This window comes from Astyanax mexicanus, chromosome 16 (assembly GCF_023375975.1).
Source record: "Astyanax mexicanus isolate ESR-SI-001 chromosome 16, AstMex3_surface, whole genome shotgun sequence".
Lineage (NCBI taxonomy): Eukaryota > Metazoa > Chordata > Actinopteri > Characiformes > Acestrorhamphidae > Astyanax > Astyanax mexicanus.
In genome coordinates, this window is record NC_064423.1 from 16,138,070 (window position 1) to 16,150,872 (window position 12,803).

The 12,803-nt window shown below is 36.6% G+C and overlaps 1 protein-coding gene across 8 annotated transcripts in view; it reads left to right on the forward strand.

Annotated features, from left to right (window-relative positions):
* The window catches only part of cdc14ab (cell division cycle 14Ab), an 85,618-nt gene that overhangs the window by 62,548 nt on the left and 10,267 nt on the right, over window positions 1-12,803 (forward strand). For 3 of the 8 annotated variants that reach the window (XM_022669633.2, XM_022669639.2, XM_022669635.2), the window contains 3 exons: window positions 581-684; window positions 3,315-3,362; window positions 8,494-8,625. In XM_022669633.2, the coding sequence (XP_022525354.2) occupies window positions 581-684; window positions 3,315-3,362; window positions 8,494-8,625 (284 nt within the window). Of the gene's footprint in view, window positions 1-580; window positions 685-3,314; window positions 3,363-8,493; window positions 8,626-10,318; window positions 10,648-12,803 lie in introns of those variants that run through there. The other 5 variants (XM_022669634.2, XM_022669637.2, XM_022669640.2 and 2 more) reach the window with 4 other exon arrangements.

Here is a 12,803-nt window from a genome sequence, read left to right on the forward strand (position 1 = left end):
TCCATCAATTACAGCAAGTTGTCCAGGTCTTGAAGCAGCATAGCAGCCTCACACTACCACCAACTAACTTTCCCAAAGTTCTGGAGATCATCAAGATGTTTGTTGGCAACATTAGCAGTACCATTTTCGACCAGTCTGTTTCTTATTATTGAGGCCAGGGAAACCTGCTAGTTCTTTACATGTTGTCCTGGGTTCTATTGTGACCCTTATGGATAGGTTGTCCATGCCCTTTTGGAGTAATTCACAATTACTATTTTTATATATGTATATATATATATATATATATATATATTTTTTTTTTTACAAAGGGCCAGGTTGCTTTTGATATATTCTTCCATTAATAAATAAAATCATCATTTAAAAACTACCTTTTGCATTAAATCAGACTATCTTTGTCTGATATAATAGTTTGTTTGATAATCTGAGAAAAAGGAAGTATGACAAAAAAGCAAAAACAAAATAAATCTGTTATCCAGAAATACTTGTTTTTTTTTTTACCACATTAAATGTATGCATTCAATATATTTTAAGTTTTAAGAGATCACGTGGGTCCTCTTTTTGTCTGTTCTTTCTTATTCAGAATAACGACTACAGTGAGAACGGCCTGGCCATGACTCAAGGAGACAAACTGCGTGCCTTAAAGGTCCGGAGACAGCCCAGGTCAGCAACCACGGGAGCTCTAAGGTAAAAATCTAGCTTTGTGTTTAGAAGATAAAAGGTCTTCCTCAGTCTGAAAGTCTGGAGCTTTTCTGTCTGTCTGGGTGGATGGCTGTAGGGAAGTACACAAAAGCCTTTTTTAATAAAGTATTAGACTCCGTGCTGAATTTAAATGTGAATTCTCTTTTTAGTGGAAACCAAGCCAGAGTAACATACACTCATAATAATGATATGAAGCTAGAATAGGAGAGTGTGTACTATGTGTGTGTTTTGTAATGCCTTATTGTGTTTTGTATTTTCAAACTGCAAACTTTGTGTCTGCTAGACTGTCTAGACACTACACTACACAAACAGTGTATTATAATATAAAATTCAAGATCTGTATAATTTGAGTGTTCTTAAAAAAATCTATAACATGATGATTGTGATTGTGATTACAGTGGCAAAAAATGTATAACTCTCTGTCTGACCATATGCCATCTTATATCTCATCCATAAACCTTTCTTGAAAAATAGGAACTTCACTTTTTATTGTATTTCTGTTTCTCTGGATCTTCTCGTGTACAGTATCTTGAAAATGTCAGTACATCTCTCACCCCTAAATATATTATATATTTTAATGGGACAACACTGAAGATCTCAAAATAACTCAACAAACAAACGTGTGTCTAAACCGTTGGCAACAAAAGTGAGCACACCCCTCAGTAAAATTGGCCAAATTGTGCACAAGAAGATATTATTTTTTTCCAGCATTGCCTTATCTCAGTTAGACAGGGAGTTTACTAGAGCATCACAGGTTACCACTGGAATTATATTCCATTTCTCCATGATGACATCACAAAGCTGGTGGATGTTAAGAGACCTTCTGTTTGAGGATGTCCCACAGATGCTCAATAGGGTTGTGCATAGTACTGTAATTATTATAATTTATTAACATATATTATGGAGTTATATCAATTATATCAGTTGTTGATTGTTGTAGAATAACCTTAACTATAATATAAACACAATAAAAAAAGGAACAAGAATTCTTCTCATTTAAAATAAAGTATTTTTCGCACTATAAGGTACACTGGATTATAAGGCGCATTATGCGACACTAATAAGGAGTCGCCTTTTTTTCTTCTAATTTAGCGTGTCTTGCTGCTGGAAAGTGGTGGGAGGCTAGCTAATTAAGTTAAGCAAAGCTAAGCTATGTAAACTAAACTGTAATTCTTAAAAAAAAAAAAAAAAAAAAAAAACTTTCTTTTAAAGTCAAACCAGCACTAAATATTAATCTACACAGATTTCTCTCCTGAAAACTGTTTATTTGGATGATTAAAGTGCTTCCATTTATTTACAGTAAGCTTAGATGTCCAAATTTCTCCAGCACTAAGGCTGGAGCATTAGCATTACCCGCTAACTGCTAGCGCTAGCTACTACACTGAGAAACCTTGAGTGTTCCAGTAAGCCAGGGTCATATTAGCTAGCGGTTAATTCTGTGTAGCTTGTTTTAGCACAGTGAACACGCATACTATAGTCCAATATTCTCACCTCTGACCAGCTAAAGAGCTAGCACTTAGAGCTGTGGTTAGCGGGTAATGCTAATGCTGTTCCAGCAGTGCAAGCCGGGGTTAGCGTCATGCAGCAGGTCAATAATACTCACCTCTGAACGACGAAAGAGCTAGCCCTCAGCGTGGTTAGCAGCTAATGCTAAAATTCTGTGGAATAGTGTGGAAAATACGATAGTTGAGATCTTGTAAGCTAGATCTTGTCAGATCAAAGCTTGTTTTTTCTCCTTTTTTAACACTACACCTTTATACACTGATTAACCAGACCTGCTGTATGTTGATAGATAGCTATATATAACTCTAGACTGCTCCATGGTGAGATCTTTTATGGAAATCTCCACTTTTCTATGCATGTTTTATTAATTTACTCTAATTTTAGTGTTTTACTGAGTGAGTAAAGCTTTGTACACATTGCTGTTGATGTAGATAAAGCCTGTTTGCACCAAGCAAACAATTTCAATTTAAAAACCAGTTGCAGTATTGCTCAGAAAGATCATAATTTCATATTTTGGCAAATTGCTCAGTTCCATTAGTGTAAAATCTGACTTGCAAGACTGTTAAGCTCCTAAAATAGCGTGTAACGCTCTTAATGCGCTCTTTATAAAAGAGCTAATGCTCTGTTTCCCCTCTCCATTCATTTACCACTCGTTCAATTTCCATTAGCTTTTAGTTGAATAACACAGAGCTGCCGTTTGCATTTTCAGCATCTCCAACAAAAGACATGAGCTGAAATAATTACAGAGGAACATTGCAGCGTGCGCTGGTGTGATTTGCAGGCAGAGCCGTGGTTGGCATAGTAACACAGTGTCACTCGTCTCTTAGACGTGTTGTTTTCTTTGTTCCTGCAGGACAGGCGGACCCGAAGAGATCACGCTGTTTGTTGTCTCTTCTCTCTTTGATTTTCTTTGCTTATTGGGGGTTATTGGTTTACCTGGGCGGTTTAAGTAGTTCAGTAAACAGTGTGATTCAGTTTACGCTGCACGTGTTTGAACAAGAACCGAGCCCTGTGGTCTGCGAGGGCCGTTACACTGTGAGGATGTAAACACATTTAGTCTACTCTTTTTAATGTTTCGTCTAATAGCTTTTTAATGTTCTTTCACTCTCCAGACTTGAAGACATGAAAGCGCACACCAGATCCCCATCACAGCCTTTCAGGTGTTTATTTTTCCTTCTCAGTCTCACTTCTTATCATGATTATTCCACATGCTTTTATTTTAACAAGCTCTCTCCAGTGCAACTGCATGATGTATTTAAATCTTTTTTTAAGGCACTGGAACTACAAGGCTAATAGTGCTTGCATGCAGTACATGGCGATATTTGTCCTGGGCAATAGAACCTCAAATTATGTAATTCTTAATTAAATGTCTTGCCTCAATTACTATTAACGATCCCTTATTTCAACAATTATTTTAACAGGGAGGAATTGTTGTCAATATTCTTCCTAATATTACACAACTATATCTATATAAGGATTTCTGTTCAAACTTTAAATAAAAAGGTTTCTTGTTTGATAAAACTCCTAATATTAATTGTAGTAGAGAATATTAAAGTAATTTGAAGTAAATCTGCAACTGTCAAAATATAATTGCTTCCCTCTGCTGACAACCTTTATAGAGAGGTGGCTTTCATTTTCCAGCAGGACTTGGCACACTGCCCACACCAATTGGTCTTTTTATAATATTAAATTTTTTAGAGACATTGATTTTTGGGTTTTTATTGGCTGTAAGCCATAATCATCAATAATAAAATAAATAAACGCTTAAAATAGATCACTCTGTGTGTAATACATCTATATATACAGGAGTTTCACATTTTGAACTGAATTACTCAAATATTTTATATATATGTCACCTTTCAACGATATTTAATATTTTTTTGAGATGCACTAGTATTTACTTTCTTCGCTCTCACACAGAAACCTTGCATTTCCAAAATGGCAGCTTTATAACGAAAAAAACGAAACATTCTTGCATCTTGATGTAAGTCAGTGTAAAAAATGTTCAGAAAAACATTTTAAAAAATGTAATTACTTCTATTGGTCATTTTTTTTTTATTATTTTGACATTAAATGCGTTTGTGGGGCGCCGAGTGGACCAGCGGTCTAAAGTGCTGCCACTATGAGCGGGAGGTTGCAAGTTCGAACCCACGCTCACCCCTGCTTTGCTATCAAGCTGCCGGTTTGACCAAAATTGGCCCTGCTCCCTCCAGGTGGGTAGATGGCGCTCTCTCTTCCCACATCACTCCTAGGGTGATGTCTACAGCACAGGGCGTCTGTAAGCTGATGTATCTGAACCGAGCCTCTGCGCTTTTCTCCGAGTGCGCTGGCTGCTCGGCAATGCTGCAGCAGCTAGAAAATAAGTGGTGGCTGACTTCACATGTATCGGAGAAGGCATGTGTTAGTCTTCACCCTCCTGGTGTGTTGGAGCACCCCCTAATGAGTGCGTTGGGTAATTGGCCGTGTAATTTGCGGAGAAAATGGGGAAAAAATCTGAAATAAAATTATATATAAAAAAATGCCTTTGTGGTACAGTGGCAACACATTTATTCTTTATTTCTTAGGAACAGCAACTTGTGAACACATTTTTAAAGATGAAAAGTAACACTGCAATCTATATTCAGTATTTGCGACTAGTTTCAAGTAGACCTATGCTTTTACCTCAGGTCAGTGTGGCCAAAAATATCTCCTCAAAGCTTCTTGTCAGCACTCACTTTCCCCTTTCAGACACACATTATGCAGGACGGGCTCCTCACTGAAGCCCCTTGACCTCATGAAGCACGTCATGAAACTCTCAAAGCGTGCGCTCTGGGAGCAGAACAATCGTATGCAGATATAGATGATGCTTGTGATGATGCGGACGGACCGCTTTTTAGCACTTTGGGTTCTGATGTAAATTCAGCATCCTGTTTTGAAAGAGGGTCCGGCCCTTAATTAACGTCCCACAAAAGAGTGACGGGAGAAGAGTGCTCTCGGCCCGCCTGCTCCTTTTAACCCAGAGAGAAACAGAGAGAGAGAGGCAGAGAGTGACTAGGGGGGGGGGGGAGAGGAAGTTAAGAAAAGAACATAAAACCATAATAGAACAGAATAGTTATAGGATTTTACAAAATGGGCAAAAGGCCACATAATGCTTCTGCTAATTCATATTAAAGGAACGTTGATAATCAGTTAACCCAGGTTAAGTGCCAAAGTGTTGGTTCTTTAATTGTATATTGGCTCTACTAGCCAGATGTTGATAACAATAGAAATTAGTTCTGCACAATATATCGTTTTAGCTTTATAATCATAGAGTGCACATCTGCAGTAGTCACATCACAGGATGTGCCAAAACTGATCCAATGTTACAAAGGTTTTGAACGATTTGACTGCTTAAAATAACATTCTTGACATATCATGACTTTTTTACGTGTGGCAGATTATATATGGCCAGTTGTTTATTTTACCTTATTAGTGAATACACCTTATTCATAGGCGTCTGGTTTAATCTGTAAAAATATCTATAATTTGGTCTTTTGCAGTATTTTTAGCTAAAAATAGGGATGTATAATAATATCAGAGTTATATTGATATCGGCAGATAATAGCTTTTTTAGAATTATGGCCAGTATTTCAAAGCATTGCTTGCTGATGTATTTATAGTGTGTTGGAAAAGGACAAAGCGATGATGGACACGTCGCTACAATAGACCAAAACTGCTCATTCTACTTTAAAATTGATTCATTTGAGTGAATTTCTGTTTATTTTTATTAGTTTGAGCTTTAAAGTGCCATAGTTTAGCAATCTATAGGCAAACCTTCAATCATGCTCCACACAGATTAATTTAGAATGTCAGTGTGTCTTTGCTATTTTAACGACAGGAAAAGTATGCCTTGCACAGGTCAAAACATGCGAAAGACATGTACTAATTCTCGTAATTAATCATGTATATGTTTTAGACATTACATGAAATAAACCAATCAGTGTGTCACTTGCCATTCCCTTTAAAAGCCGGTTGCATACTGACATTGGCGGATTGGTATTTTAACGGCGCAGTGCTTCTGTGCATCAACAGAGAAAACTGACCTGCGTGTTCATGCTGTGCACAGCAATTTAATTTTTTGTACTATGTACATTGTTGATGTAAAAGTTGATGTAAAAGTTCTGTTGCCAAGATACACCATACACCAGAAATTTAGCATAGCAATGAGCTTTGCAACGCTCTTTGCACAGGGTGTAAGATTAGGGTTCATAGAAGGTCACCATACAAGACATTACCACTCACAGTGGACAGCACAGCAGGTGGTAAAGATCATGACTGTTTAAAATAAAAAAAACGATCATATTTCTTTTACATAATATGTATTGTGTAACACATATACATTCACCAGTGCAGATGAGAAATCTGTGCATTTATCTGTTGAACTATGTATCATTCAGGCCATTCTGCTTCTTCTAGAGAGAGAGAAAGACTCGTAACAGTGGAGAGGAGCTGAACAGGCTTGAGTAGGAGTAGTGGAGAGGAGGAGGAGTAGCCCTGTAGACCCTGCACTTGTAACCCATGCTTCTGTAATGTCTCTGACCTCTCTGGTTATTTCTGGCTCTTTCAGGCCTCTTCTCAGACTGGAATGAAGCCTCTGAGAGCTTTACTAATCATTTTAATCATTCTCTGGTTAAGTAGTTCATATGAAAATGTCATAGGCAAAACCTTTAGCTCCAGGGCTCAGGAGTTCCTTTGTAAAGCTGGTTTTATGAGCTTCTTTATTGTGTCAGACCGGTAGTCTGATTTGGTGCCACCCTGCTGGTATAAGGGAAGAAAATTCCAGATTTTTATCTGTATAAAAAAATTCCTGACTTTCATTTTTGCCAAACTGCACTGCATTTGTGTCCAGATCAGTTAGTGGGGAAATCCAGACCAGTCTGTTGTAACCAATTACTTAAGAGATTTTATTTTAAGAAGTTAATGTATTATATTTTTTAAGTACAGTGACTTAACAAATATATTTAAGTATATTTTATTAATATTTTCTTGAACTCATGTTTTTTATTTACAAAAATATTTTTCTCAAATACTATACACTACATTGGTTTTAGTAAGATTTAAAATAATTTCTGCCAACTTAACCATAACAAAAATATATGACCGCATCAATTGCTTTGCAATTTTATTATTATACTTTGAATTTGATTGTCAGGAGGCCCAAACCTCATTTTCAGTATGGTTAGTTAAGTTATTTTTCTGGTTTAGTTTTGTATAAAAATTGATTTAGCTTGAAGTCTTTTAAACATGGCACCATTGTAGATTTGTTAAGAACCCGAGAGCTGGTGGCTTTTAGGCTGTTTTTACTTTTACTTTTATAGGATGATTTTTAATCTTGTCTGAAAGGAGAACTCTGGTGTGAAATAAACTTGGGATGTAGTAAAACATGGTAATAATTTCAAACTTTTTTTATTGAATAGCCCACCTCTGTCCCCCCCCCCCCCCCCCAGTGTTTCCAAATACAGCACTTTAAGTCAATACTCCCAACATGCTTACAATGCTAGAGATATGGTACATTGCATTGCCTGTACAACGAAATCCCCCCTTTTTTTTTTACACCGTTAACAAGCTTAAAGTAGTGAATATCATTATGATGAATCTCTTAACAGCAGGAAGTGTTCGTTTTAAATGCCTATTTTTTTATGTTGTCACAGAAAGTAGGAGGCTCATTTGCATACAGTGCATCCACTATGTATTGTATGTGTTGTTAAGCTTACAGCAGCTTAGCACCGCCCAGTCCACAAGAAGGGTTTTAGCCCAGACTGTTTGTTTTTCTTGACAGTCTGTTGAAACCTTTAAATACAAGTGTTTAAACGTTTGTGCACCTGGTTTAGGTTCTCAAGTTTATTGTTCTACTTATCTGGATTTTAATGCCCAGTTAATGCAGTTTTTCTTTATTTGTTGGATTAAAGTTTTTGAGGGAACAAGAAATCATTAAAGTTGGGAAAAATGGCAAGTTAACAGATTAAAACATATATTTTTGTTATATTTCTATCTTTTTTGTGTTTATTTAAACACAAAAAGGGTCAAATCCAGTTTGCACATTCACTTGTCACTTCTTGTGTCTTGTCACTTCTTGTGTCAGGATTATATCTGGATAAAGCCAAACCACATAAAACGACTGGTGTAAACACACCGAAGACACAATTAACACATATATAAATCAATCACTCGAAACACTACATGTAAATGTGTGTGTAAATTGGTGTTTTTATGTGGCTAATTTTATCTGAGCGGTTAGTATAAGCTTGTTTGTTCGTCTTTCTTGTTCTCCAGCAGACTGAGTTCAGCCGCCAGCCCCCAGGGGACTGTTTCACCCCTCAAATCCTCTAAAGTGTCGTCCTCTTCTTCTTCAGCCTCTGCCAAGAGAATCGGCCGAGCTTCCTCTTCCTCGTCCAACCTCAAAAAGTGAGCACTCAACACTGGACATGTTCTGTTCTTATACACCTTCATCTTCCTCCGTTCCGTTCCCATCCATATCTGTTCATTTAGACCCACGTTTCAGTTTCCACACTGCACAAAATTGTCTTATCAAGTGAAATTCTAGTCTGAATATCTAATATTTAAGATTATTCAACTTATTACTAACTTTTAAAAAGTCGTTTTATCTATTAAAAGTGTCTATTTCCACTGCTAGATCATTTTCAAGTTTCTTTACAAAATTTTAATTCTGTATTATTGCTTAAATTTCATAAATGATCTGCCAGCAAGGTAAGACACTTTATGCCCAATCTCATTTCACATCTTGTCCCTATCACTTAGCTGTACCCCTCTGTTTTGCACCTGCTCATTCAGGGGTGAGGTGTCCAGTTTCTTGTTAATCTGGAGGGGTGGGGGGTAGGGGAAGTGTTAGGGCTACATGACCCTTCAAACTCAGATATTTCAGAGGCACACTCAAACTGGAGACCTGAGAATCACTGGCAAGATGACGGCACAAGCCACTAAAGAAACCCACAAATTGGAGTGTTTTCCTAGTTAAAAATTACAATGTACCACTATGTATACCACTATGTTATCTACTTTAATGTGGAATTTCATTATATTGCAATTCTCTTCTTAACAAGCATAAAAAACGCCACACCATTTAAAAAAAAAAAAAGGCCCAGAGGACAAAAATGGGCCTTAACCTCTTCAGACTCTGCTTCCATTTTTAAAGGTTTTGTTACACATAACTCTAAGACTGCTGTCCATTAGAATAGACCAATCAATGAACCACACGAATAAAGGGTTTACAAGCCATTGAAACAGTAGCCAAGTCCCACCCAGGGTTCTGGAAAAAGATAGCAACTCAGATATTAAGACATGGGAGCGCTGTAGCCAACAAGGAAAACTAAGAGCTAATTTTTACTCATTTAATATTATTTAAAACGCTACTTTTAACCACCAGAAATAACTTTTATAGGGTTACAAATATGAAGGAACAGTTTGAAAAGATTCCACCAGCTAAAATACCTAATTTTTTAAAAGTCCTTCATATGAAGAAACTGATTTTAGTCTGTGATGCTCAAGTCACGAACATTGTCGAGGCCATAAAATAGCCAATATGTTACTGATTAAAACACTTCTTATGTTTATTTGACTGTTTAGGGATGGCTTGTGAAATTAAATGGGCAAAATAAAAGTACAATAATAAATAAAAATATACAATAATAAAAGGCAAGTTCAAAATAAAAAATATATATAAAAATGAAAGAAATAAAAAAAGGCAATTAGACATTTGAATGAATTGCATCTCATTTTTATAAAGATTTTATAATAGAACATTAGATGTCTTCTTTTGTCTGTTTTACAGACTGAAAACAGCATTCTTGTATATGTTTTTTATCGCTATAATTTAATTCGGGTCTAAAAGGGTTAATGTGGATAAAATTACTTTTTTAAATGTAATTCTTTAATAATTTTAAAATAAGAAATATTGATATTTAGAATACGTTTAAGAGGATTTTGCTTGTTAAAACATCATTTCTTTTCAGTTTTCTTCACTTTCCAGTTTTGCACACATTTTAGCTCCCTCAATTGTCTTAACGATCTCTTCCTTTCTTGTTTAATCTGAATTCTTTTGATCTTTCTCTTTTTCTCTTGTCTTGTACTTTCTCTTCAGCCCTCTTGTGGTCTTTTTCCCTCTCTGTGATTACCCCATGCTTTAGAGCACGTTAGAATAGAACAGTTCCGGTAATGCAGGGTCTGACTCACTGCCTCTCTCCTGCCAGCGTAACAAAGAAACAACCAAAGCCAGTACCACACTCCTCTTTTGCTTTCACTCTTACACTCTTACACACACTCACTCACTCGCGCTTTCTCTCTCGCTCGCCCTCTCTCCCGATGCAAACCGGTACCTCTTGAGAACCGGAGTGTTTTTGTTCTATTTTGGAACATGAGTACATGACTGTTGTTTCTGACTGCCTGGCTGACAGCTGGAGCACATTATTTTTAATAGACCTGTTTTTAAAGCATACACTGATCAACATTTATAATCATTATTATTTTATAATTTAGTTTACTTTTATGCTAAAGCTCTGAAACCTTCGTAAAAAACGTTTTTATGCGCTTTAATAGTGTTTTTATTGAACTAAAACAGAAGGATTGAGGCTTTCCCTTCAGCTAGCTCTGTCTTCTGTTGTGTGTTAAGTCGTTTTTCATGCAGATCTGTACGTACAGCCAGGTAGGTGCTTTATAGTCAGCTACTAGTTAATTACTTGCAACACCTCCACATAGTTGCAAATGACTGCCATTAAGATACCTAATACAAGATTGATACTGCTTTTAATTTTCATTGGGGTTAAGCCATCATAGATACAGTGGCATATTCCAAGCTTTGAGCATCCCATGGAGCACTGTTCAAACAAACATCCAAAAATGTAAAAAATTATTGTACAATTGCAAACCTAAAAATACATGATCATCCACCCAAACTGACAGATCGAGCAAGGAGAGCACTGGTTAGAGAAGCAGCCATGGTCACTCTGGAGGAGCTGCAGAAATCAACAGCTCAGGTGGGACAATCTGTCCACAAGATACTGCACTATAGTAAGATGTGCACTCAAAAAATGTGGCCTGTATGAAAGATTGAAGAGTAGAAAACCAAGACACAGTGGGGGACATACACCCATGTATGTCTTTTGTACCTTTTAATTGAACCTTATTCCTTTTTATTTGATTCACCGCCTTCATAAACTCAGTGGCTTTAGGCTTGTTTTAACTTTTTAATTAAAAACTGGTCATGAAAAAGTACAAATCTACCTTCTGGAAGAGACAGGGATGTAGTGTAATATTGGATTTTAATGACCGTGTTGTTGTTTTTATCCAGTGTGTGTCCAGCAGCTTTATATATATATATATATATATATAAAAAAAAAAAAGTTATCAAGTTTAGCTGTCCAGAGTAAGAGTGTGAAACCAAGGTCAGAAAAGCTTCTACTAATTTCTAACCATGGACTGAACACTAATTTAATGGACACTCCCTTTACGTACCACTCTCACAAAGTTTGTATAAAAGGTTAATAGTGATCTGTCTCTCTCCATTATTTTTCCATATTGTTAAAAGCTGAGATGTTGCTGCTTCTCCATCAGTCAGTTGTCAACCAACCAGCTTCAGCAACAGCTTCACGTACCTTTTAGTACAGCTTTAACCCAAACAGGAGCTTTTATCAATTCAAATCAATTATTTGGTGTTTTGCAAAGATGAGATGAAGAACATCATATTATTAAGCAGAGAAAAATGATTTGACAAGAAAAGACTGACCCTGATTGGGGTTTGTTTTATGATGCTCCCAACAGGCTTACAATGCAAGAGATAGGGGCATAGAGTTGCCCATGCAAATAAATCGCTATTTTCACACCATTAACGTGCATAAAGAAGCTCCACACTTCAGTTGTAGAATTCTGAGGCCCCTGACATTTAAAACGAAGCACTGAGAACTTTGAAAGTGCAGAGGGAGGTAGTTTATTACAAAGACTGTTTAAAGACAGTACATTGAGAGTGTTCTCCAGGTGCCTCCATCTTGAAATTAAGTCATGATAATATATAGATAGGATAAGGAATCAGATAGCAAAATCCATTCTGTGGAAATGCATAAATAGTATAGAGATATTTTCTAATCTGTTTTTTATTTAATACCATTGTTCTTAATGCCTAAACTTTTTTCTAATATGGGGAAACACTAACTGATGGAGAAGACATGGCACACCATACAAACTCAATCCCCGTTTGATTATACCTTAATTTAAAGTATACTTTATACTTTGGGATTTATAGACTCTACTAAGGTTCCAACTAAAGTTAATGTTTTATTCTAAACTAACTAAACTTAAGCCTTGTAGAATATGTCTCAATTCCACAGACCACTTACCTGGACAGCTGAGAGCTTATATAACTCCTGTATAAGATTAGATACCCTCAGGCAGCTTCAGAAGGTGCTGTGGAGGAGTGGAGTTCGGTCAGTTTGCACTTTGATGATCTAAACTTTTTTTGCGTCGTCTTCCGCATAACCTGAAATGAGTGGAACACCCAACAAACGCTGGCCTGTACGTGCAGATCTGCCTGAAATAGACCTACTGGTTTTGCTGCTGTGATGAGTCCACCGTCC